The following is a 27,401-nucleotide window of genomic DNA, read 5'->3' as shown; positions in this document are numbered from 1 at the left end:
TATGACTCATTGTATTCTGTCACTGATACCTAACAAGTGGTATCAGAGCTAGTACGTCATGCTAGCTCAACCGCATATGCGTGATCCGTTAGGGAAATTAAATGGGTTCCACCAACTCCTTTGGAGGTGATGACGCATCCTTTAACCACCCTCCCGTTTTCAATGGCGAAGGATATGCCTATTGGAAAGTTCGCATGAAAATTTTTATAGACGCCATCGACTCGGATATTTGGGAATTCGTAGTCAACGGGCCCTTCGTTCCACAACATTTAGTGGACGATGAACCGAAAGATAAACCGAAAAGTCTATGAACCGACGATGAACGCAAAAAGGTTCAGTATAACCTGCATGCCAAAAATATCACCCTATCCTATGATGAGTTCTTTCGGGTTTCGCAGTGCCAAAGTGCTAAAGAAATATGGGACACTTTACAAGTGACTCACGAAGGCACTAGCGAAGTCAAGCGTGCGAGGCTGAATGACCTGACACATGAATATGATTTATTTCGTATGTTACCAAATGAATCCATTGGTGATATGCAAAAACGTCTTACTCATATAGCTAACCATTTAGTTGTTTTGGATAAATTGTTTAACAAAGGAGAGCTTACTAACAAAGATTTACGCTGTCTTGACTAGAGATGGCAACCAAAAGTAACAGCTATTATGGAATCAAAGGATCTTGACTCCATGCCTTTGGCGACATTGTTCGGAAAACTTCAAGAGCATGAAATGGAGCTTGGACGCTTGACTATGCACGAAGAATTAGATCGCAAAAAGAAAAGTATATCTCTCAAGGCAATAATGTCTCAATCCACAAAAGAGAGAGAATAAGATGAATCTGATTCAGATGTAGACGAAGAAACTTTGAGCCTTCTCGTATGCAAATTCGGAAAATTTATAAAGAAAGGAGGCTTCAAACGTTTCCAGAAGAAAGAAGCGCGGGAGTCGACTAGAAAAGGCAAGAGTAAAGAGCGCTTCACTTGCCATGAATGTGGTAAGCCAGAACATATGAGGTTCCAATGTCCTACTTACCTCAAGAAGGCTGATTCATATAAGAGCACTCCTCGGGACTTCAAATTGAAGAAACCTTACATAGTATGGGATGTACCAGAGGAGGACACGACATCCAGCATCTCAGATGAAGAGGAGATAGCAAAGCTATGCTTAATGACGAGAACAGATGATGTCTGTTGCTCAAATTCAAAATTCAAAAGAGGCAAATCGTGAGGTATATTCTGACACCTCATCTGATGATTCTCCTCCTTATGAGGAATTGTATAATACGTATGTCGAATTGCATGATGACTTAAAGAAATTAGCTAGGATTAGTTCCGATAGGAAAAACATGTTAGACACTATGCTTAGTAAAACCAGGAATATTGGTGACCATACCGGGCTAGGATATATTCCCCCTACGCGTAGGAGAAGACCATATAGGAGACCTATTAATCGGCCCAATAAGAAAACTTTTAAAAAAGAGGTTCCTACATGCTTTTATTGTGGCACTCATGGTCACACTTCCTGCTCTTGTTATATTAGAAAATATGGTATACCTAGTGGCATGTATGTATGGATAAAAAAGGGAGATAACTCCCTAGTTATTAACAGAAAAGGACCCAACATAACTTGGGTACCTGAAAAAGGCAAGTGATCTATGTTTTGCAGGTATATCTTCGAGCACATGGATAACATTGGTATCTTGATAGTGGATGCTCGAGACAAAGGGAAGATACTTGGGCACCGGAACAATTGGCAAATCAAATCAGGTCGTGATCGAAAATGTGTTATATGTTGAAGGTCTGGAACACAACCTCTTGAGTACCAACCAACTATGCGATAAAGGTAACGTGTATCTTTTGATTATGAGTGTTGTATTGTTCGTGACAATATATCTAATAAAGTTAAGTTTGTCGGATATCATATAAATAATATCTATATGGTTAATCTGGAGGATGTCACTACTCTATTTCAAAATGTTTTATATCCAAAGAGGATGACATCTGGCTTTGGCATAGGCATGTCGCTCATATTCACATAAAGCATCTAAATAAATTGTCTAAAAATAATTTGGTTGATGGGCTGCCAAAATTTGATTTTAAAACTCAAGAAACTTGTGACACTTGTCAAAGATGTAAACAAGTTAAAAACTCTTTTGCTATAAAGAATGTGATATCCACAACAAGACCTTTGGAGCTTGTCTATATGGACTTGTTTGGACCATCACAGGTTATGAGTTTTGGTGGTAGCTTTTATGCTTTAGTGATCGTTGACGATTGCTCTAGATTTACATGGACATTATTTCTCTTGTCCAAGAGCGATGCCTTTAAGTCTTTCAAAAACCTTGCCGAGCAAATCCAAAACCAGTTTTATCATAAGATAGTATTTATTCAATCTGATCATGGTGGCGAATTTGAAAACCATTTATTTGATAAATTCTGTAATAAATATGGTATTATGCATCAATTTTCGACCCCTCGTACCCCTCAACAAAATGGAGTTGTTGAGAGGAAGAATTGAGTCTTAGAGGAGCTTGCTAGAACCATGCTAAATGAAAGCAAGGTTCTTAAATATATTTGGGTTGATGTAGTGCATACAGCTTGCTATGTGATTAATCGTGTACTCTTGAGATCTACTTTTTCAAAAACTCCATATGAACTTTTAAAAGGTTGTAGACCTAATATTTCTCATTTTCATGTTTTTGGGTGTAAATGCTTTATATTAAATAATGGAAAAAAGAGCTTTAAGTAAATTTGATTCAAAAGCTGATGAGGGTATACTTTTTGGGTATTCATTGCATAGTAAAGCTTATCGTAATAAGTATTCAATGCAAGTAGAAGAGTCTGTGCATGTCCATTTTGACGAATCTTCTCCAAAAGAGAAGAGGAAGGTATTCTATGATGATGTTGCAGGTGCTTTGGAAGAAGCATAATCTAAGGACATGGACCAGGACAAAGAAATAGAAGCAAAGTAAACTATACAAGATGAGAATTAGGACTTGACAATCGCGTGGAAGACCAAGAAGGATCATCCACTCGACAAAGTGATAGGTGATATAACTACGGGGGTAGTAACCCATACCTCTTCACGTAACTTTTGTAACTTCGTTGCGTTTGTATCTCAAATCGAGCCTAAGACCATCGATGAGGCCATTGAAGATGTGAAATGGGGTATAGTTATGCAAGAAGAGCTAAACAAGTTCGAGCGTAATAATGTATGGGACTTGGTCCCTAAGCCTGCAGTTCGAGCGTAATAATGTTTGGGACTTGGTCCCTAAGTTTAAAAAACATCTAGTGATTGGTACTATATGGGTCTTTCATAATAAATTGGATGAATCTGGCTTGATAATCATAAATAAAGCTCGCTTAGTGGCCAAAGGCTACAACCAGGAGGAGGGCATCGATTATGATGAGACCTATGCTCCTGTAGCTAGATTATAGGCCATAAGGATGCGTTTATCCTTTTCATCAATTATGAACTTCAAGCTCTTTCAAATGGATGTCAAGAGCGCCTTCTTGAATGGCTACATTCAAGAGGAGGTATATGTAGATCAACCTCCCGGCTCTGAAAATTTTAAGTATCCGAACCATGTATATAAGCTCAAAAAGGCCCTTTATGGCCTGAAACAAGCTCTCAGAGCTTGGTATGATAGATTGAGCTCTTTCCTCTTAGAAAAAGGGTTTGTGAGGGGTATGGTTGATACTATTCTCTTTATTCGTAGATTAGATAATCATGTGCTTTTAGTTCAAATATATGTTGATGATATAATCTTTCGATCTACTAATGACATTTTATATAAAGAATTTTCTGAGTTGATGTAGGGTGAATTTGAGATGTCGATGATGGGTGAGGTGACCTTCTTTCTTGGACTTCAAATCAAACAAATGGAAAGTGGCATCTTCATTCATCAATCGAAATATTGCAAAGAGTTACTGAAGAAGTTTGATATGGAAAAGTTTCAAGAGGCTTCAACACCTATGGCGTCCGCATGCTATCTAGATAAAGATGAAAAGGGAAAAGCAATCGAGGTAACCAAATATCGTGGGATTATCGGCTCATTATTGTATTTAACTCAAGTCACCCATATATTATGTTTAGTGTTTGTACATGTCTTAGATTTCAAGTTTTGCCTAAAGATTCACATTATACTGCTGTAAAACGAATTATGAGATATTTAAAAGGAACAACTAATATGGGATTATGGTATCCTAGGGATGTCTCATTATCCTTGGTAGTGTATTCCGATTCCGATTTTGCGGGATGTAAGTTGGATCAGAAAAGAACTAGTAGGACTTGTCATTTACTTGGTAGTTCTTTAGTTGCATGGCACAATAAAAAGCAAGCATGTGTTGCTTTGTCCAACGCCAAAGCGGAATACATTGTCGCTGGTGTGTGTTGCGCTCAAATCCTTTGGATGAAGCAACAACTTAAGGAATTTGGACTTAATCTACAAAAGATTCCAATAAAATGTGATAATACATGTGTCATAAACCTATCCAAGAATCCCGTTTTGCATTCTAGAACCAAGCATATTGAAATTAGGCATCATTTCTTACATGACCATGTACAAAAAAGCGATTGTGTGCTTGAATTTGTTGAAACATCTAAGCAATTGGCTGATATTTTCACCAAGCCTCTCTCACGAGATACCTTATATGTTCTTCCAAGAGAACTTGGAATTCTTGATGAAAATTATCTTGATTAAAATCGTCTAAAACTGTTATTATATGCTTCGCATGATTAATGTGTTCTATGCTTCAAAATTTATACTTGTTATAAATGCATTATATTCCTATTATGACTCATGATCTTGTGTGACAAGCTGAAAATGCATATGTGAGTGAGTAAAAACTGCTTGATAAATGTTAGAAATCTTTGCATGCTTTTAAAACCCAAAAACCTCTTGATTCTGCAAATCTGATGCTAGTTAGTCGATTAACTATCCTCCTTAATCGATTAAAATGAGTTCCAATAGCAAACATTTCAGTTTTCACTAAATTTAATCGATTAAGATTTATTTTAATCTATTACCTGGGCTCATTTTTCTGAAAACCTGGAATTTTTACAAGGCTTAATCGATTAAATGTGGCACTTAATCGATTAACGACAACAGATATATTAGAATCAGAAGCGTTTTTGTCACTCTTTCACACCTTCTCTTCCTCCTTTTCTCTGAAAATCTCAAATGCAAATAACAAATTCGTAATCTTAGCTTAATAGAAGTATTAAACCTCACCTTTACCCATTTGCACACCTCAACTCATCCAATTCTTTTCTCTATTTCCCAAGAAATCCCATTCCCAATTCCAAAACCCTAAGCTTTAGGTTCCCTCCCTTATCCTCATTCTCCTCTCATTACTCACGATTTTAATCAATAATGGAAAGAGGACGTTCGACGAGGTTCAAGACAACTGCTCAACGCACTCGTGGGCCTCCTAATGCTTCATCTTCAAATCCGAACGTGAGGCACGACCGTGGAGATCCCTACTACTCACTCATACTTCAAGAGACCCGGTTGTCCAAATTTCTGGGAAGGAAACCCACCTACATAAGGTATGTTGATCTTACCTAGATGACGGAACAAAATTTCGAATTTCCGCAAGGTATGTAGGCTCAGGGAGCTTTAATGTTTTTGAATTTAACGGGTAATCTGTACCCCGCTTTGATTAGGGAATTTTATGCTAACTTCCGTTCTAAGGATGGTAGATACTGGTCTATAATTTCAGGAAATCTGTTTGAGATGGATAGTAGCATTTTTATGAATGTGGGTGGCTTATCCACTACTGGTGTTAGCCTTGGTGATTGTGAATGGCTTGCTGATTTCGATGTTGTTGAGGTGTATAAATAATGTCTGAGAGGTCCCCATCTATATGCCCAGGGAGAACTGACTAAAGTTGGCTCTTTATCGGTAGAGAATAACTTGCTTTACTATTTGATTGCGTACATCTTGATTCAGAGAAACACTAATCACGCACAACCTACTGTTAATGATAATGACTAAAGCTGGTTTCAATTTCAGTGAAGAAAATCTCCCGAGTCAGAGGGGAGGTCTGGATGTAGTTTTGTAGTGGAGCATAAAACGAACCAGTATAAAATCATTGTTGTAGACTGTTTCTTTCCCTTATCTCTTTACTGTTTTTAGTAGCTTTTAATTGCCTATTGTAGCTGATATTTTGAATATAGTATTACTGCCAAATAAAGATCATTTGTGTTCAAATATATCTGCTATATCATTTCTTTATAATCTGTAATTGGCTGTGTAATTGAGCCATTCAGCAACTGCTAAATCTGTGCGACTTAATCGATTAAGTCATAGCTTTAATCCATTAACTGGGTAATATTCCAGAATAGGGCTTTGGTGCAAATAGCGGTAAGTGGGAACCGCGACACCTATTCAACTCTCCCTCTTTCTAGGTGTATTCTGTCACTAATACCTAACATTTGATAATAAAGATCTAAGCTGTTTTATCGTGGGGATAGTGTGGTTGTTAGTCTGCTTGAATATATTGGATAGTGCCACAAAACATCTTAAAGAGAGCAATTTGATCGTGACTCAATCAATAAGTATTATTTTGTGCCATTTTGAATTGTTACAAGCTATAGTAACAACAATTTTAAGACGTTTTGAACTGGAATGGTATTCGTAGATAATATTATTGGACCAAACAACTTTGACCTTAACAAATCATTCCGGTTTGATAGCACTAACTTCAAACGCTGAAAACATAAGATGAAATTTTTCCTCACTATGAGAAAAGTTGCACACGTTCTGGAAATTGATGTCGTAGTGTTGCCGAAAAAAGCTGAAAAAGAGGAAAGGAATAATTTGGCTATTGATATAGCTCATTGGAATGAAAATGATTACCTTTGTAAGAATTTCATTTTGAATGAGTTGTCTGATGATCACTATGATTACTATAACCCATACAAGTCTTTCAAATTAATTTGTATGCACTTGAAAAGAAATATGATACTGAGGTAGTTGAGACTAAAAAGTATGTTATTAGCTACCACCTCAAGTATCAGATGATTGATGATAAATCAGTAAAGTCTCAGTCCTATGAGATACCAAGAATTGCTTATGAAATCATTTATGAAGGTATGCCTATAGAGAATTAAACTCACAACTAGAGCCTATGAATGTGTATTTATTGGGTATGCTATAAATAGCAAGGCGTACATGTTTTATGACCTTGACGCAAAAGTATTATTGAGTCTAACGATGCTCACTTCAATAAAAAGAAATTCCTTTTTAAATTGAGGAATGGTGGGAGCACTTCAATTAGTCACATACTTGTGATTAGAGATAGTGATAAAAATGAAGGGTTGGAAATATAAAGATTAATGATGTACCTTAAGAAAACAATAAACCTTGGATTACAATACTGAATGTTTCCAACTGTGGTAGAAGGATTCAGAGATGCTGATTGGAACAATGTTTCATATGATTCCGAAGCAACTAGTGGCTATATATTTAATATAGCTGGTGGGGCTGCTTCTTGGATGTCAAAGAAACAAATTATTTTGGCTTAATCCACTATGGAAACTGAGATAATAGTACTAGCAACAAATAGTGAAGAAGCAAGTTGGCTTTATGGTAAAAACTGATATTAGTTGTGTTGATCCATTGCAATAGTATTATGGCTATCCCGAAGATTGAGAACCGCTTTTATAAATGTGAACACTCACTTTTGTTCGGCCCATAAAAAGTCCACCATATTTTTGAAATAACTACTTCCTAAAAAGGAAAAACAATATTTTTTGGATTTATTTAGAATTTTAATTGTATATTTCAAGTGTCCCACTTAAATTTTAAAAATAAATAAAACAAAGGATAAAAATATTTTATTATTTATTTTTTTTTCGAATTTATATTATAAAATAAATAAAAGATAATTAAAAACAAAATTTATTAGTTTTTATAATTAAATTCAAATTTATAAAAAATAGATAAATAAAATACATGGGATATTCTAAATATCCTTAATTTAAAATGAATAATAAAATAATTTTATTTTAGTTTTTTTAAATATAATTTAAATAATTAAAACATATTCAAAAAAATTATTATTTTTTATAATTTAATTCGAATATATAAAAAAATACATAAATAAATTTCAAATGCTTTTTATTGAATAAAAAGATTAAAAAAACTAATAAAAATAGGAAAAATACCAAGTCAAATCTGAACTAGATGGAGAGGTTAGCATCCTATAAGATGGGATAATGAGTTAAAAAATTAAGTTTTAGTTTAGCAAAATTATAGGTATTTAGTTAGGTTAAAATTTTGTTATAAATATACGGTTTTAGGAATGCTTAAGGGGTTCCAGAAAAGTTAAGAAAAAAACAAAAAAAAAAGAGAGAAGAAATTTGCCTTCAAAACTGTGCAGAGAAGAAAGTGAGGACTGTGTAATCCAGTATGGGCGACACCACTACATGGAGTATGCAATCATCACTCCAGCCATTGGATCAGTCTTCATCACGTCTATTCTGTTCATCAGAAACCAGAGCCAACCAGCGCTTGCACGCATGCGAGTGCATGTTGTCAAACATAGACGCGTGCACATACCATCCAGGCACCCCTTTCCCACACAGCTTTCCAATGTGGTCGTGCTCAGATTCCAGGCAGTGCGCTTATCTCCCATCCAGTCAGACGTATACACGTTGGCGGGTGCAATCTCCGTCTGTGGATTCATTTGTACCTGATCCGCGTCTCTCACAGCCTCCCAATCCCGTGCAATCGTGCACACGGGAAATCCCATGTTCCGACTTTCCCAGCCACACGCAGAACAACACGTGGCGTCCTTCAGGTTTTTCGCAGTCCTCAACCAATATAAAGGCGACACGCAAGCAACACTATTACTCCTCAGTTGCACTGGATTATAGCCCATGAGGTTACTCTTACTTTTTTGTTTCTTTTGTGTTATGTTTATATTAATGTGTATTATTAAATCATAACCTCTTAATAAATAAATAAATAATATTCATTTTTTGTTATCTTCCAGAAGTCCAATTATAGAAATAAATAAAAAATTAATTGTGTTTATAATAATAATACTTACAAAAAAAAATAGTAAAATTCCCTTTAATAGCTAATTGTTACATATTTTTTCTATGACTTATTTTTAGCAGCTAATTAATTATTTTTCTTTCTCTTACTGTAATTAAATAAAAATTGTCATTTGCACAAATTCAGAATATTGTTCGATTTAAAATTATTTTTTAATAAAAGTTGTGTAATTTGAGATGATTTCATACAGCGTTGTTTATAACAAAAATATAATTTCTTTTTATGATTAATCAAAGAGTGGAGGCAGGTCATTGTAACATTTATTCTCCTCATATCATCTTTGAACGATCACGTTATGACGCTTCTTTTTATTCGATTAATTCCTAAATTAATAATAAAAAACCAAAAGAAATCTATTATGATTATTTTTAAAATGGGATGCAGTGCAGACATTAGTTTCTACTGATTCACACTTTTAAGGAGTTAATTATTTTTACCAACAATCCATTTTAAAATTAGAACTACGTAGTCTTAATTTCCTAAAATATTTAGGGATACGTAGGAGTAAGTAATCTTGTGAGACGTAAAAATAAAAATAAATATTTTGTTTTACACAATGTAATTTTAAATAAACTAAGAGTATTTAAATTATACAATTGGCAAGGGTACCGTTTAATTACGGGAGGACGAAGTGCTAATACATTTCTTGATCCGTAATCAACTCCTGAACCTGGATATCAAAATCCAGAGCCCAATGTGATTGGACTTAAAATATTTTTCTACATTTTTAACCATAAAATGTAGAAGCGACTCTAAGAGTTCATGTAGCTGAAAATCGGAACGCAAAAATAACCGTTAGAGAGTTACTCTCTACATGAGCTGTTAGAGTGGATCATGTACACATTGAGAATAACTTAGCAAATCCTTTGAGAAAATGACTAACTAGAGGAAAAGTCCATAATACTTCTATGTGTTTGAGACTATTGCCCTTAGAATGAGGATCACTCATAATGGTAACCCGACCTAACTGACTGAAGATCCCGAGAAATAGGTTCAATGGGTAATAACAAGTTGTGAAGTGATATGAAAATGAACATGCTATAAGATAATGAGAAGCATGATTCCTGCAGTATATGTAAGGAAGAGTTAAACTGATGTGACCTAAGGGGGGTGACCCAATTTCCATGGGTTAAGTCCATAAAATACATCATGATGACCAAGAGCCAAAAATCTAACATTGGTCAACAAGCTGACCAAGCCAAGCAAACACCAGGCCAGACCAAGAATCTGACCAAGCCAACCAGGCGCAGGGCCATTTGGCATGGACAGACGCACCATGACGCTTAGCGCATGCACTAGAACGCTGAGTGTGAAGATAGACCTGACCGAGGCTCATGAGCACCAACCAGACGTAGGGTCATTCTCATCGAGACACATAAGCAGCACCAGACGTTGGGCGCATGAAACATAAGCGAAGGGCGCAAGGTCATTTTGACCGAGGCCCATGTTCATCATGGTGTACAAGCGAAACAAGCCATGTTCTAGGTGCACAACCTGGCCAGCTGGGCATGGCACTTTGGCCCAGCCATAATTTGGCTAATTTCGGTCCAATGAGTCAACTGGGACCCATGAGCAATTTTGGCACACCATTTTCACTTGGATTTTATTATTTCCAAAATATTTTGATCATTATAATTTCAAATGAATTTCCTTGTAATTCATGAGTAAAAGAGCATTAAAGTGTAACCCCCATAACTAAATGATGGAAGGAATGTGGCTTCCATGTATGGATGAGTGATTTAAGTTTGTTTTAAATTGTGTTGAGGCCGTTGCGACTCATTAGTCTTGTCCAACCATGGAGCTCAACTACACTTGGAGGAGTCTCTATGACTTGGAATCCAATGCAAGTCAAGAATTGGCATAGACAACCAAATTGTGGGAATTTCGAGAACTGACAGTGGTAGTCAGATTGTGAGAAAAGAATTGACATGGGAAGCTATATTATGGGTAATTCGAGAATTACCACTAGTAGCCATATTGTGGATATTTCGAGAATTGGCATTGGTAGCTATATTGTGGTGGGTGTATTCGAGATTGGTTCTTATATTGCAATAAAAATTTGATAATAGAGATCTGAGTTGTTTTTATGAAGAAGATCTTTGTTCCTAACCTTCGCACGATTTTGATGAAGACACCAACATCACCAAAAAGAAGAAATGGAAGAATACCTATAAAGACAATGAAGATTCAAGCTTCAAGATATGCAAGAGTACTGGACGTAGCCTTCGTTGGACAAGAAGGTGAACCAGTATAAAATTTTGGTGTACTCTCTTCTCCCTTTATCTCTTCAATTATTTACTTGTTATTTTCTGCAAATTATTTCCATTGCTCTTAACTCTTGACATTGCAGAAAAAATGGCCATAATTTTTAAGTCAACTAATTCACCCCCCTCTTAGTTGCAATCTCAGTCTTACAATTGGCACCAGAGCTATTTTTGAGTATGATATTCTCAAATCTGATCCTATATCAAAGATAGCCTCAAGATCATTCCTAGGAGAAGGTTCCAACATCAACCGCCCACCAAGATTTGTTGGAGAGTGCTATGATTTCTGGATAATCAGAATGAGAATCTTCATAGAATCTCAAGACTTGGATATATGGAATGCAATTGAAGATGGACCATATGAACCTTCACCATTATGAACAGTGTAAGGGAAGTAAAGCCAAAATCTTCATGGAATGATGAAGACAAGAAGAAAGTGCAATACGACCTTAAAGCCAAAAACATTCTTGTGTCGGCTCTAGAAGAAAAAGAATTCCTTAGAGTGTCAAGTTGCAAAACTTCGAAAGAAATTTGGGACACTCTAGAAAGGATACATGGAGCCAAAGAAGTACAAAGGTCTACATCATATGGTGAAGCATCAACATCAAAGAAAAATCTACATGCTCAATAGGCAGAAAACCAGATCATCTAAAATGTGCTTGTCCAACCCTACAAAAGCGTCATACTTTCAAAAGAAAGAAGGACAAGAAGCGTAGAAGAACAAATGTTATATCAGAAGATCAAGATGATGGTTCAAATGTAGAACTCGGAATTAAAGAGCAAACACATATTTCATTGATGGCTTCACACAATTCAAATGACAATTATGAGGTTAGTAACTCTAAACTAAATGATACATTTTCATATAATGAGTTACATAACGCTTTTTGTAAATTACATGAAAATTTTATTAGACTCTCTAAAGTGTGCATAAATCAGAAAAACGCTATAGAACTTCTTGAGAGTCAAAATAAAATTCTACAAAAAGATTTGGATGCTTTAAAATCCATCAAATGACAAGTGCATTGATTGTCCAAAATGTGATACTCTCGAAACTAAAATTGTTTCATTAAATCAAGAAAGGAATATGTTCAAGAAGAGTACTCATAAGTTGGACAATATTTTAAATACTCAAAAATATACCAATGACTGAAGAGGTCTAGGATACACAAATAGCTGAAAAAATAATGGAATGACAAAGAGTACTTTTGTGGAAACTAAGAATGATTACATGCATAATATTTCTAAAGAAAATCTTGATCAATATTCTTTCTACAAGTCTAAACAAAAGATGCATCAACATCAACCCACATGCTTTTATTGTAAAAATGTTGGCCATACTCCTAATTCATGTCATATTAGAAAAGTTGGTATTCCAACTGACCAATATGTTTGGGTTGAGAATGGTGCTAACCCCGCAGGACCTAAATTACATTGGGTACCTATAAAATAATTTTAATTTTTTTTGCAGGAGTGCTTGAAAGCCATAAGCATAAATGTATTATCATGACAACGACTGTTCAAAGCACATATCATGAGGAGATTCAAAATTAACATTTCTTTAAGCAATAAAGGCCTTGTTACCTATGCATAGAACATCAAAAGAAAAATCCTTGGTACAGATAACATTGTTATTATATTTATCTAAGTGCATGGTATGATCGTTTAACTAAATTTCTACTTGAAAAAGGTTTCAACAAAGGAAAGGTCGACACTACACTCTTTATAAAAAGAATAAATCATCATACTTTACTTGTTCAAATTTATGTAGATGATATTATTTTTGGTTCTACTAATGAGGTTTTGTGTAGTGAATTTGGCAAAATGATACAAAGAGAGTTTGAAATGTCTATGATGGGAAAATTAAATTATTTCCTTGGACTTCAAATCAAACAACTTGATAATGGCATTTTCGTAAGTCAATCCAAGTATTGCAGAGATTCTCTAAAAGATTTGGCATGGGTGGCTGCAAGCCAATAGCTACTACTCTGGGATCCGGTACTTACATTGATACGGATGAAGTAGAAAAAAACATTGAAATCTCAAAGTATTGAGGTATGATTGGATCTCTTTTATATTTAACTTCCAATAGACCTGATATCATGTTTAGTGTATGTCTATGTGCATGCTATCAATCTAAACCAAAAGAATCACACTTAGTTGTCGTTAAGAGAAACATGAAATATCTTAAGGGTACATCTAACGTTGGGATGTGGTATCCAAAAGGAAGTATATGTGATTTGGTTGGATATTTGGATTCAAATTTTGCTGGGAGCAAATCTAAGAGGAAAAGTACAAGTGGTACTTGCCATATTTTGGGAAATGCTTTAGTCTCTTGGTCTTGCAAGAAACAAACTTGTGTTGTCCTAAGCACTACTGAAGCTGAATATATAGAAGCAAGTAGTTGTTGTGCCCAAGTGTTGTGGCTCAAACAACAATTACGAGATTATGGCTTAGACTTAGGGTGTATTCCTTTAAAATGTGACAATACAAGTGTTATAAACCTCACAAAGAATCATGTTATGCATTCTAAAATCAAACACATTGATATAAGGTATCACTTCCTTAGGGACCATGTTCAAAAGAATGATAAGGATGTGTCTGTAGAATTTGTTGATACTCACAACCAACTAGGAGATATATTTACTAAACCATTGGCAAAAGAACATTTTGATAAAATTAGACGAGAATTAGGCATTTTTTATGAAGCATATTTATCTTAAATGCTTATATATGATTATATGTGTGCTTCATTATATCTATTTCATGCCTACTTGAACTTAAAATATGTTTAAAATTTCAATTTTTGGGTTAAAAATCATTTTCATAGCTTAATTTTGCCTAAAAATAAGTTTTTCTGGGGTCAATAATCGATTACATTGTAGAGTAACCGATTACAGGATTGAATAGCGTGTTTCAGTAACCGATTACTCAAAATGAGTAACCGATTACTCTATATTGTTGTTTGAAAAATTTTAAAAATTTAATTTGAGTAACCGATTACTCTGTGCCGTTATATATGTTTTTTTCTGCATTTTTAAACTTTTTCAAACTCATCTTCCTCATCAACTTGTGTTCTCTCTTGTTCAACCCTCTCAAACCCTCAAATCTTCGTTTTTGATCCGTTTTGGGTGATTTTTGTGTCTATTCGTATCATATTTTTAATTCTAAACACTTCTACACCATCACTTTCATGTTTAGTGGCCTAAATCAAAAACCCACAAATTCTCTAAAACCCAAAAACCTAAAAACTCAAAAACCTCAATCCATATCTTCCTCTTCTAGATCAAAGAAGCAACGCACAAATGTGACTCAAAGGAACCAATGAACTTCATCTTTGGAGTCTAACCCTCTAGATTTGACAAGACTTCTTGCTAATGATGAGCAACGTAAAATCTTTGAGGAGTACTTCCATGGTCGCATTATCTTCACTCCTAAATACGATAATCTTCAGAACTTTGAGTTTGAAGATTTTCTATTTCCTTATCTCTTGAGACAAAAAAACCTTTTTGATTTTTTTGTGTGAATCAAATGAAATTTATCCTGAACTGATTAGAGTATTTTACTGTAACATGAACTTTAGGAAAAACCGTCTTACTTCCTATGTAAAAGGAAAAGACGGTACTTTGGATTTGAAAACCATGAGTTCATTGTGCTGTAACATACCCTATCAGGGGAGCATGGCAGGTTTCGGCCTTGTATGTGAATAGGAAAATTATGATCAAAAAGATTTTTATTATTCTTTGTATAGAATAACCAAAGACGAAATAGAACGCTTAAGCAACATAGTTATGGTGAAACTGTTAAAAATAGAGATATCCTATCTGCTGCATGTCTCAAAAATAGAAGACCGTTTGCTTCATTATTTTCTGAGCTATGTCATCTTACCAAAATTTTCAAATCACTCTCAAGTAAGTGATATAGAACTCCAATTGATGTATGCTATGAAATTTAATCTAAAAATCAATTGGACTCTGATGAGAATGAGACAAATGTGGTCTATAAGAGGAACCCAAAGCCCTTTGACATATGCAATCTTCATAACAAAAATCCTTGAGCATTTCGGTGTTTCTACTGCTGGAGAAACAAAGGTCCCACTTAACCCTCGTGAAATCCATATTGATGTAGATGTAATCCACAAAATAGGCTTCACATTTGATCTTCGTGACCGGACCTACAAGTATAAGAAAGATAGACCTCCTGCTCCTGAACCATAACCTACCCCTACTAATCCTTCCGAACCTCAACCTTCTGAGTTTCATGCTCAATATTCCTCATCTGCTGTAATGCCTTCAAATCAGATGATTATGGATGAGTTGATTTCTCTTCGAGGCTACATCACTAACCAGTTGGATGCCTTTGATTCACAAAATCAACAAATCCAGTTTAAACTTCATCGTCTCTCTTCTAAGCTGAGTAGCATAGACGTTGATGAAGACAGTTTTGAGCCTTAGTCTTAGACCTTATCCGTTGTTAGGATTTTATGATTGTAATGTTAATTTCTCCTGGTTTCAGACAAATTTCTATTATGTTGTTTGTATTGTTGTTTAATTTTATGATATTGCTCAAATTTTGTTATATCTTGATATCCGTATTATTATATGTTATATATATCCTATTGCATGTATGCTATATATTGTGCTGGAAAATCTTGGCTTTTCTACTTTTTGATGAAGTCAAAAGGGGGAGAAAAGTTGGAAGAGTATATTTTATGTTTAAAATATTTCAGGCACATAACTCCAAATGAAAGGGGGAGCATACAAGATAGGGGGATCATACTCAAGACAAGTCAAGAATATCACAGAGTATACTGCTCTCAGAAAACTACACTGTTAAAGAGATATTGGTTTGTCATCATAAAAAAGGGGGAGATTTTGAAGAAGATCTTTGCTCCTGACTTTGGCACGGTTTTGATGAAGATACCAACATCACCAAAAATAAGAAAAGGAAGAATACCTATGAAGAAAATGAAGGTTCAAGCTTCAAGATATTCAAGAATTCTAGTCTAAGTCTAAAATAGGTACTTCTATCCTATACTTTTGACTATAAAATAGTAGTAATGCTCAAACTATTTTTAAAAGAAAATTGAAACACTTTAAAATAATTAAAACAATTTTCAAAATTGGTGTGTGACGGGTTACTTCATCTAAGTAACAGGTTACGAGTGTGAGAAAAGAGTTATCCAACTTAAAACTGATCAGAGTAATCCATTACTGTCTTTGAGTAATAGATTACCCGTGTTATTAAAGTTGAGTAACCGATTACTCAACTTGTTGTAATCGATTACTCTAATTCGAAAATAAATGTTTAGTGGACAGAACATTTGGGTAATCTATTACTGAGAGTTGTTGCATCAGATTTTCAAATTTAAAGTGAATGAGTTTCAACCTAAAAGACATGTTTTCATTCCAATCAATTCCTACCCTTTCAAAGAGACATTTTGGTTGATTGGAAATCCTATATAAAGGCATTAAAACTCATAATCACAACACACAACTTTCATACAACTCTCACACGATTCTGAAAAATTTTCTCATTATTTTTCTGCACTTTTGTACTCAGTTCTTAAACTTTCAAAAGAGAATTTTTCTGAGTTACTTGAAGTAATTATTTCAAAGTTTTACAAACCTATTGAGCAATATTACTTAGTATACAAGAGAGTTATTGGATTGCAAGTGATATTACATTTCATACTTGTAAAGGCAATCCAAGCCACTGTTGTAATTCTTCATTCATTGTAAATACTTTCTTTCACGGGGTGTGATAAGAAAGGGGATAGAATTACTTGGAAATGTGTTTTCCAAGGTGATAAGTATTAGTGAGTGTGTAAGGTACAAAGAAGTCTCAGGGTGAGATATTGTAATTACAACTCATAATATTTAGTGGAAAATCTCTTGTAATGCAAGAGTACTAGACGTAGTCTTCGGTAGACAAGAAGGTGAACCAGTATAAAATTCAGGTGTACTCTCTTATCCTTTTATCTCTTCAATTATTTACTTGTTATTTTCTGCAAATTATTTCCGCTGCTCTTAAATCTTGATATTGCAGAAAAAGTGGCCATAATTTTTAAGTCAACTAATTTATCCTAGGGACAACGTGGTTGATAGTCTGCTTACACATTTTGGGCAGTTCCAGGAAACGTCTTAATGAGAGCGATCTAGTCGTGACTCAACGAGTGAGTATTATTTCATACTATTTAGAATTGTTATAAGCTACAATAACAACAATTTCTACTTTTGAAAAGTTGGGCAATGTATTTCTCTAATGTTACTTCCGTTGATGTCAATAAAAGTTTTACCTTGGAGGAGTAATCTACTTGAGAGTGGAGCTAAAATTTAGCTCCCTAAAGCACTTATGCAAGAATTTACTTACAACTAACATTGTTTGCTTTCAGGACCTTCACTCACATCCTTTGGAGCTCCGCCAAGATTTTTTCTTCAAACCTTTAAAACAAATTGTAGAGTGTGGAATATTATTGTTACAACGTATTCATTGAAAAATATTGAAATGGCTCAATAAATTCATCAAAACATATCATATTTCTTTTATCTATTTTATTGTTATTTTGCACTATATACTATTTTGAAACCTTTTGAAATTAATAATTAAATCATTATATTTATGTTCCATTCTGGTCATCCGCGTATCCTATCTATATGGGTAGTCCTCTTTCCTAACCGGCCACGATCCGAACACACGAGTTAGAGGATTTCACATACCCATTAACTAGGCCCGATAGGTTGGCTTCATAACCACTTCCGCCTGACATTTCGTCAACAATGCACTGTCACGCCTCCTACAATCCACTTATCCTGGCCAATACAATAAGGACAAACTATAATATGACTATCAAACCTACCATAGACTATAAGTCAATTATACCTAGAGTATGGTCCTGTCAAAACTGTTTGACATGGAAAAACAGCCTACAACAGATCAGAATGTCTTCCATGCAACAAATGAACAATTTAGAATCTAATATCTCCCTAATTTTTTTCCCAAGACTATTACTGCTTAAGGTGACAAATATCAATAATCTCACGTCTGTAAAAATAGAAGTATTTATAAGTTGAATTCGTGACACATTACACATTTTTGGCAGCATCCTATCAACTTCTTAATCTCTTCACGTGTTACTAAACAATTGAAATCTTGTCAAAGATCTGAAAAGATGATAGCGGAAAGTGATATGGCAAAAATGCTCAATATTTTAAGCATTTTGCATTATAAAATGTATGAATTATTGGTATCCCAGGACACGATCAAATGCAAAATGACATTTATTTTATAAGTGGAAAACATTGTGTAAAAAACCCCGAGAATGATAAAGAAGTATGAATATAGTCAGACATGATCATGGAAAGGATACATTTCGACTCTTGGTAAGTTCTAACACAGCATACACGGTTGATTTAATATTAAAACACGAAAGCATGTGATTGATTGTGGAGTAATGATATAAAAGAAAAAACTTCTGAGTAGATGTATCAAATTAATCATATTTAAATATAAATGTATTTATATTTTTTTTGACGATTTCATATAGGACTAAACATTAATTATAATTCTATTGTTAATATGTTGTCAAAATTTTATTAATTGTTTCTACATAAATACGTTTACACAAGTCTTTTTTGATATATGTCTTATACTATAGTATCAAAAAATATAAATATACTTTTTTTATGTCACTTATAAATCAACTACTAATAAACAAAGTATCACTTTATAATAATACATGTTACTTTTTTTATGTTTTACATAGATACGTATCTACACAAGTCTTTCTATGTCCTATAAAATAAACCAAAAAACTTCATATATATTTCTTATGTCACTTGTAAACCACATGTCCTTTTTTGACGATGCATATTATTTTTCATACATTGTACGATGATTCGTAGAAGATAGCCTAGACAAAACATAAGTTTTACATTTTATCTAATTTTCATGTTCTTTTTCGTTGAAGAAAAGGATATAATGTTTTATGATAAAATTAATAAGAGTTTAATATTTAAGTGTTTTTATACTATCAATATATTATATATTATTCATGTGATAATTATTATTTATTTTAAAACAAAAGTAATATACATGAATTCTAAACCATATTTTGACGATATAAATTTTTTACATAAATATTAAAGTCAAATAATAATTGTATCTTCTAAATACTATGTATGCACGTCAAAGTCGTGTACACAATTCAAAAGGTTAAAATCATTGTTAAAATATTATTTTAAATAAAATAATGTAGAACAAAAATGATAGAGTGAATCTAATGCACATTTCAGGGATGATGAACTTTTGATCACAACTAGCCACAATGATTATTTTTTGAGAGAAAAAAATATATACATTGGTGTATAATAAAATTTTATACTATCAACATATATTTATCATTTATATTTAATTATTATTGATTTTTAAAATTTAAGATAACAATATATAAAAGTTACCTTATTTTTTAAATAGTGATACTACATAAATTAAAAACTATGGTTTTTATTAAGATTGTGCATCTTAATTTAATTTCATAGACCGATCAACGCAAATTTATTTTTTTAACTAATTGGCTAAGAGAATATTCCATCGGGAGGTAAGTTCCAATATCATAACTCTTCTTTACTTGACTAGTTAAATATTGTTGTAAATCGTGCTTACTAATTGGATAAGATATAACATAAGTGATCATTGTATATCTTTAATCACACATAATTAAATAAAGGGTAAGAGATAAATAAAATAAAGCAGACTGAACAGTTTATTAATGAGATTCAACAAATTATATTTACATTTCTTATAGCTTTGAATGACTATCAATATATTAATATATTAATAAGATATTAGGATCCAAGATAATTACACTCAATTAGGATTTACAAAATTCATATATTTCCTAGTACCCCAACCTACTACTAAAGGTCCAAGGCTCATATAGTGTTTTTATTTAATGCTTCTAATTAGTGCAAGAAAAAATGTGAGTCAAATATATAATTTTAAACCTCTCAACATGAATTTTAATCCAATTCAACATTTTTCACACAAGCTAAGGTGTTCTCATCAAAACCAACTCACTCATCTTAATTATGGTCTACTACAACCCACTCCAACCCGAAAACATCATTGTGACATAAACAAAATGCAATAAAATGTCCTTTATTACTTCATTTAATAAGTAGGGTAAACTTGATCCAACTTTATCTGCTTCCCCAATATGACCTGATCTTGTTGGATTTAAATAGGGTCAGATTTTATTAAGTATATGGTCGAGTTTGGATTTTAAAATTAGACTCAATCGATATTTAGGATCGGTTATGAGATAAGTATGACTTGGCCCAAGGTCTCCCAATCATCATTTTGTATGAATTTTTATTCAATTATCTATGCAATAATGACATCCCAGTGTTCAAAAGTATCATCAATTGTTGTTTTTTCATTATTTATATATGACTCACAATATATTGATATATATATATATATATATATATATTATTTTTATATCAAATTACATATCTATAATAAAAAATAATATTGAGAAAACTTATATAAAAAAAATATACATTATATTTAATTGGGTCTAGGGACAGATTCAAGTTTAAAGACTAACCGGTTAACATTTCGACTCAGATTCACTTCGGGTCAAAAGCCAAGTCCAGATTCATAAAAATGATTCAACCAAATTTTAGGGTCAGTATGCTCACCTATTAATAAGTAGTATTTTTATTAATAAGTAGTATTTTTTGTGTGTACTATACTGTCTATTTTTAGCGAATTAAGCTCATCCTTCAATTTTCTACCCAGAATTTTATTTCAATCAAATAAAAAAATCCCATTCTCTGCCAACCTGCTGCATAGTTGGCTCAATTATTGAGTTCAATATTTTAACATCACGTGATTCATATTCCCTATTCCAAGTTATATGAATATAAAATTTCGTGTGTCAGTTTGTAAGATCGTGTGTATCAAACGTTAATATTTTATTATAAGACAACAATTAAAAGATATTTATGATCATTTTTATAAAATACTTCATATCTTTTATGTTATATTTATTATTTTTCTCATTTACTTTTATTAAAATCTTCAGTTATCTATGCTTTTAATTGCTTTCAGTAAAATTACCAGCAAAGGACTGATATTAAATGAATGTTACATTATAATCTTATAATATTTTTGTTAGATGTTTGAAATATGTAATTATATTAGTCTCACAAAACCTAATATTGAAATAGAGTAGAATAATCAATGTTATATATTGGATCAAGTTATTTGTTATAATGTGCATCAAATAGAAACATTCATAGACATTTGGGCTAATGAGTGTGATAGAGCTGGTAAAACTTATTCTCTAATAATATATTGATAGTTGTTCAACGCTCTTGTAGTTGTAGACATAGTTGGCTAAACCCCGTTACCAAATTATCTTGTTTCCTTTTTTTATTTTATGCACTTTATTTGATTGCATGTGGCTAACGCTGCGCAACGATCGCTTTTGTTGCACCAACAATTAGTATCAGAACCAATTCGTATATGACTCTGAGCCTAGATGCCAGATTATGCAAAGAGGGTGAAGAATGCGTTAGTTAGGCAAAGTCTGTCAAAGCTATTGTGTACGTGATGATAAAGTAGATGAGTTGAAGGAGAAATAAATATGGCATGGACATGGTGGGGACCACTGTTGGGCAAGATCCAAAACCCTAAAAGTCCATATATTAGATTGAAACCAAGGAGGAGATAGAGACAAAGATATTGAGTCGGATGCTCACTATATCTCTCTAGATGTTGAGAGAATGATTTGATATGAGAAGTGGAATATCTTAATGGTGTGTTGTGACACGGGCATTGACTTGGATGCAAGGTGTACGTACGCACTACTAGAGATGCAAGGTGTAATGCGCGCACTACTAGAGATGCAAGGTGTGACACATCTATTGCCTTTGATGCAAAGGTGTGACACACGCATTTGTTGCTATTGACTCTAGGTGTGTGTTGCGTGTAAGGCTGACAATGAACCGAACCAACTCATTATTCGTTTGAAACTCGATTCGTTATTTAGCTCGATAAATTTGGTTCATGAACCAAATGAGTTGAACTTGAGCTGGAAATTGAGTTCGCTAAATAAACGAGTTGAACTTGAGTTGGATATGGTTCGACTCGTTAAGTTCATGAGCTGATTCATATATATATATAAACTAATTTTTATGTTTATTATGACTCCTACATTATTTTTTGTATTTATTGTTGTTATGTATATGAATAAGATTATATTTATATAAATAAAACCTTTTGGAGTATTTTTCAAATTTTAATTAATTATTTGAGTTTTCCAAATGAACTATTCAAATTGAACCAAACAGTTCGCGAACTTTAATCGAACTGAACTCGAGCTAAAAAATAACCCATATCGAACTCAAGTCGAGTTTCAAGCTGAACCAATCTTTATCGAGTTGAATTGAGTTGAGCTCTAGTTCGACTTGATTCGGCTCATTTCCAGCCCTAATTGTGGGTATACTCCTTATGGTGGAGTATAATAGTTCTTTTGAACTATTATTGTCGGAGTAGACAATGATGTTAGCAGTTGAGACTTTCAAAGAAAGCTCCAAGGTTCAGTGTGACTAGGTATTGAAGAGGACGATTGTTGGTGAACTTTGGTGTAGAGGCGCGTTCCATTAGATGGAGCAAGCTCTTGGTAACATCGTCAATGATACTCAGAAAGTTTATGTTATAGAAGAACACACTCTTACATGGATGAGTTTTTAAAGAGAATTAGCATTAAGCAAGGTGTAGATTTTTGTGTAGATTTTCTAATGAGCGAGATATTCATCCATTTCAATCAAGATAGAGATTGTTGGGATGCATGAAATATGTTATTGTATTAGTCTCATATTGCCTAATATTTGAATAGAATTAAGTAATCAATGTTATATATTGGACTCATGGGTGTCCTAGAGTTTGTAAACATTGCCTAATATTTGAATAGAATTAAGTAATCAATGTTATATATTGGACTCATGGGTGTCCTAGAGTTTGTAATCTTTATTCTCTAATAATATCTTAATATTCAACGTTCCTGAAGATGTATGCACAGTTGGCCGAATCTCGTTATCAAATTATATTGTTTATTCTCTTCTAGTTGTTTTTGTGCACTTTATTTTATTTGATTGTTTATGATCAATACTGTACAACGATGGCTTCTTTTGCACCACCGAAAATAAAAAGTAACCCCTTTTATAATATATACAGTTTATATAAAAATGTTTTGTAAATAATACCAGAAAAATACGACTCTTTCTCATGTTGACTTCCAAGGCATAATAAAACGTCATAAGAGTTGATAGATCATTTATTAATCAAATAGAAGCAAGTAGATTGTTGGCACGTCTATATTTCTTTAATATAGTATTTGTTTATGGCCTCAGGGAGTTACGGTTATTGCACAACTGAAGCACCACCTCTATAAAGAGTGAACAAAATAAACACCCATTCTGCACCAATTTTTTTCTGTAACTCTGTTTTAATTAAGATTTTCTTAACCTCGATCAGCAATATTTTTTTTTGGAAAATGTAGTAAAAAAGTCTGAATCTTTAGGAATCAAACACTTCAATAGACGCATCAGCAGCAACCTGTTAGTCATCTGATTTGGTAAGAAATTCATTTTAACTCCTCCATATTCCAATATTGAAATGCTTCAGCTAAATTATTATGGATACTTTACATCTATATGTTATTGTTTAATCAGACACCAATATCTTAGGATACGTTTTACCAGTGATTATGCATTATTATGGTTCAGGAACATATAAATATTTCAGTATCAAACATATCACTTGAATAAGTTTTAACATAATTGTAAGGTATAAGTTTTGCTGTCCTGATCCACTTATTGTAATTTTTTTAACTATTGGAGTTTATTTTAATGTTTCTCTTTTTAGAGGAAATGGATGATTACAATTTCTTTCCAGAGGAATGCAACTTGGACAGTTTATTTGATGTTGATGATGAAGAGTTTCTTTCACATGACATACCAAATCCAGTGCAAGTGAACACAAGTAGCAACTCATCCAGCATCACTGAAAATTTGTCACCAAAACTTTCCCCAACATCCTCAATCTCCTCTTTTCAGTCTCAGATTCTGTCTTTAGACAACATCACCACCCAGTTTTATGGGTTTGACTGTGCCTTAAACCCTCCAATACCATATGAGGCTGTGTCAGTGCCCCAGTTGGGAAATACACATATTCAAGCTCAAACAACAAAAGGGTCCTCAAAAAATCAAAACTTTGGAACAAAAACAATACTTGGTAAGAGATCTGCAGCTCATACTCATGATCATATCATGGCTGAGAGAAAGCGAAGAGAGAAGCTTAGCCAAAGCTTGATTGCTCTTGCAGCCCTTATTCCTGGTCTAAAGAAGGTATATTCTCTCAACAGCTTCAATTACAATCTCTTAAGAGTTAGTCTTAAACTATGGAAGTGATCTAGAGTCCAATCTTTTGGCTCTATTTTTTTTAATAAAATAGTTAAATTTTAAGCAACTTAATCATCTACATTATTAACCGTTCAATCTTTTAGCTCATTTTGTCTGTACATTTCAAAGAATTTTTTATTCTTATTTATATGTTCGCATTTAGAAGTTCAGAAGAGTGTTTAATATTTTTCTGATTTAGATAGGTAGTGGAAAAAATTAATGATGATAGAGATGGATGGTATATTATTAAAAAACATTATAAATAATCAACACAGTCATTACATTTCTTTAAGAAATATGCTTTTTACAATGAGATAGATAAATAATAATATTAAGTGGTACAACCCTTTTTCCAACAGTATTATTTTAATAGTATTTAATTTAATAAAATCATATTTTTGAAAAAATAGCACATCCTTTTTTCCAAGATTATTTCAATATTCATTTTTTATTTATTTTTATCCAGCAAGAGATAAGATTAGTCACAATATGAATTTGAGTGAACTAAGTCAATAAAATCATAAAGATATATTTATATATAGGAGTAAAAAATGAAGACATGTTGAACTCTCTTAATAACAAGAACCTAATTTTGGATTAGTTCACCCTCTTAGATAAAGAGTATGTTGAGACCCATAAGAGATTTAGTTGCTCAAAAAAAGAGAGAAAAAGAGTGTGATCATTACTTGCCTAAAACCTGATTTTAAGATAGACTAGCTTCATGGTAACCATTAAATCTATTAATCCACAGATGGACAAGGCTTCTGTACTAGGAGATGCTATAAAGCATGTTAAAGAGCTTAAAGAGCGTGTAGCAATTTTGGAAGAAGAAGAAGATAGCAAGAAGAAAAGTGTGGTGGTTCTCAAGGAGCCAAATCTAAATGGTGATAATGATGATTCTTCATCATGTGATGATGAGAGCATTGAAAATTCAAGTGGTATTGAACCACTCCTCCAAGTGGAAGCAAGAATCTCAGGGCAAGAGGTGCTACTTCGGATCCATTGTCAAAAGCAAAAGGGTCTTGTGGTCAAAATATTGGCACTGATTCAAAGCCTGAACCTCTTTGTTGCCAATAGCAGTGTCTTACCCTTTGGAAATTCTACTCTTGAGATTACCTTCATTGCTCAGGTAGAGGACCCTCCCAACCTTAATTTGGAGTATTTTGATTGCATTCTATGCCTTTATGATTTTATTAAAGATACTTATTAAGAAATTTAAAAAAGTAAGGAGAAAATTGGGAGGAAGAAAAGAGCATAGACTACCTAAAAATAACTAATTATTTAGTTGAGAGTCTTCCATCTCAAAATTTGAATCACTCAATGTATGTTATTATTGGTTGAAAAAATATATTTAAAATTTAATAATTAGGTATTTTTTACCAATCATAAGTAGTGACACACTTTTTGGAACAGAAGATGTCATCTCCGCTTATATTTGGTTTAAATTGTTTTTAATTTTTTTGGGCCCATAATTTTTTTTTGGTAAACTAAACGTGTTGAGGTAACAAACTTACTTTATAAAAAAACTTAGAAACAAGAGCTATAAGCAATATTTTCTTTATTTTAGTAAGTCGGTTATTTATAATCATATCTAAAAACATAATATAGAGCAAAAACATGTGTCTCATAATTAGATATGTTTTTCACTACCTTCTAACCATTTGAGTAAAAGTTTGAGTAAATATATTTAAAAATCAATTTGTCTCACTAATGGTTCTGTGTGGACTAAAATAATACATGATTCATTTCTTTAGAAAATAATCATATGCTAAATATTAACTCAAAAGATGAAGGTTGATGGAATATGACCAATGTTTATAATCATGAAGGACTGAATGAACTTTTTAGGAACTAAAATGCCATCTACTTTTTCAAAGGGCGAGTCTTTATTCATAAAAAATATATTAAATAAAGGTGCAAAATTTAATATATTAAGAATTTAAAAGGTTGTACTTATCTGTTAATACTATAGTATTTATTATCAGTTCTTTAACTAGTGTTTAGTTAGATAATGTCAGAAAAATATTTATTTTCATTATCCTCAGATTTATTTTCTCTTTCTTACCACTATCACTTTGAAAATTAATATTTGCAGATAGGAGAAGGTTACAATTTGACCGTAAAAGATCTTGTAAAGAATATACGCACGGCTACATTGAAGTGTATGTCATAATAATAATAGCGTGAACGTGGGGGCAAAGTATGGTGTGGTGTCCCTCAAACATTGACTCAAGCTCCAAATCACATTTGATGTACCTAACAACCAAATCCCCAACATCAAAATCTTTCTAGTAATGGGTGATATTTGATCTTGCATGTGTTTTCTCCCTTAGGCCTTTACTGTTTTTTAGATTTGAAAAGAGAATAGATTTATTGAGTGTTTAAGTAGAAATTACAACCATGTTGTTATTTGAATAATTGCACTGGAAACGGGAACACCCAGCCACTACGATTACCTTTTTACATAGAGAAGATGGAAAATAATGAAAGAGAAAATTGTAAGACACTTTACTATTTACTAAAAATGAACTTGTACGAGTTAATTAAATGTAGGATATACTTATACAAGTTGAAGGTGATGACTTGACAAATTATC

General features: G+C 33.0%; 1 protein-coding gene across 2 annotated transcripts; it reads left to right on the top strand.

Moving 5' to 3' along the window:
* On the top strand, positions 6,121 to 27,197 carry LOC109332260 (transcription factor bHLH18-like). 2 transcript variants are annotated; one of them, XM_019567184.1, is made up of 4 exons: positions 6,121 to 6,140; positions 24,272 to 24,751; positions 25,557 to 25,934; positions 26,901 to 27,197. In XM_019567184.1, exons 2-4 carry the CDS (start codon positions 24,275 to 24,277, stop codon positions 26,976 to 26,978), a joined length of 933 nt encoding a protein of 310 aa, XP_019422729.1. In that variant the 5' UTR covers positions 6,121 to 6,140; positions 24,272 to 24,274; the 3' UTR covers positions 26,979 to 27,197. The 2 variants fall into 2 exon arrangements, with proteins under 2 accessions (XP_019422729.1, XP_019422728.1); XM_019567183.1 differs by lacking the exon at positions 6,121 to 6,140 and adding an exon at positions 23,771 to 23,979 and having other exon boundaries at positions 24,270 to 24,751.

The sequence above is a fragment of the Lupinus angustifolius genome, chromosome LG18 (genome assembly GCF_001865875.1).
Source record: "Lupinus angustifolius cultivar Tanjil chromosome LG18, LupAngTanjil_v1.0, whole genome shotgun sequence".
NCBI classification, from domain to species: Eukaryota; Viridiplantae; Streptophyta; class Magnoliopsida; order Fabales; family Fabaceae; genus Lupinus; species Lupinus angustifolius.
Note: the sequence above shows the minus strand (reverse complement) of the source record. Positions and strands in the feature narration are given on the sequence as shown.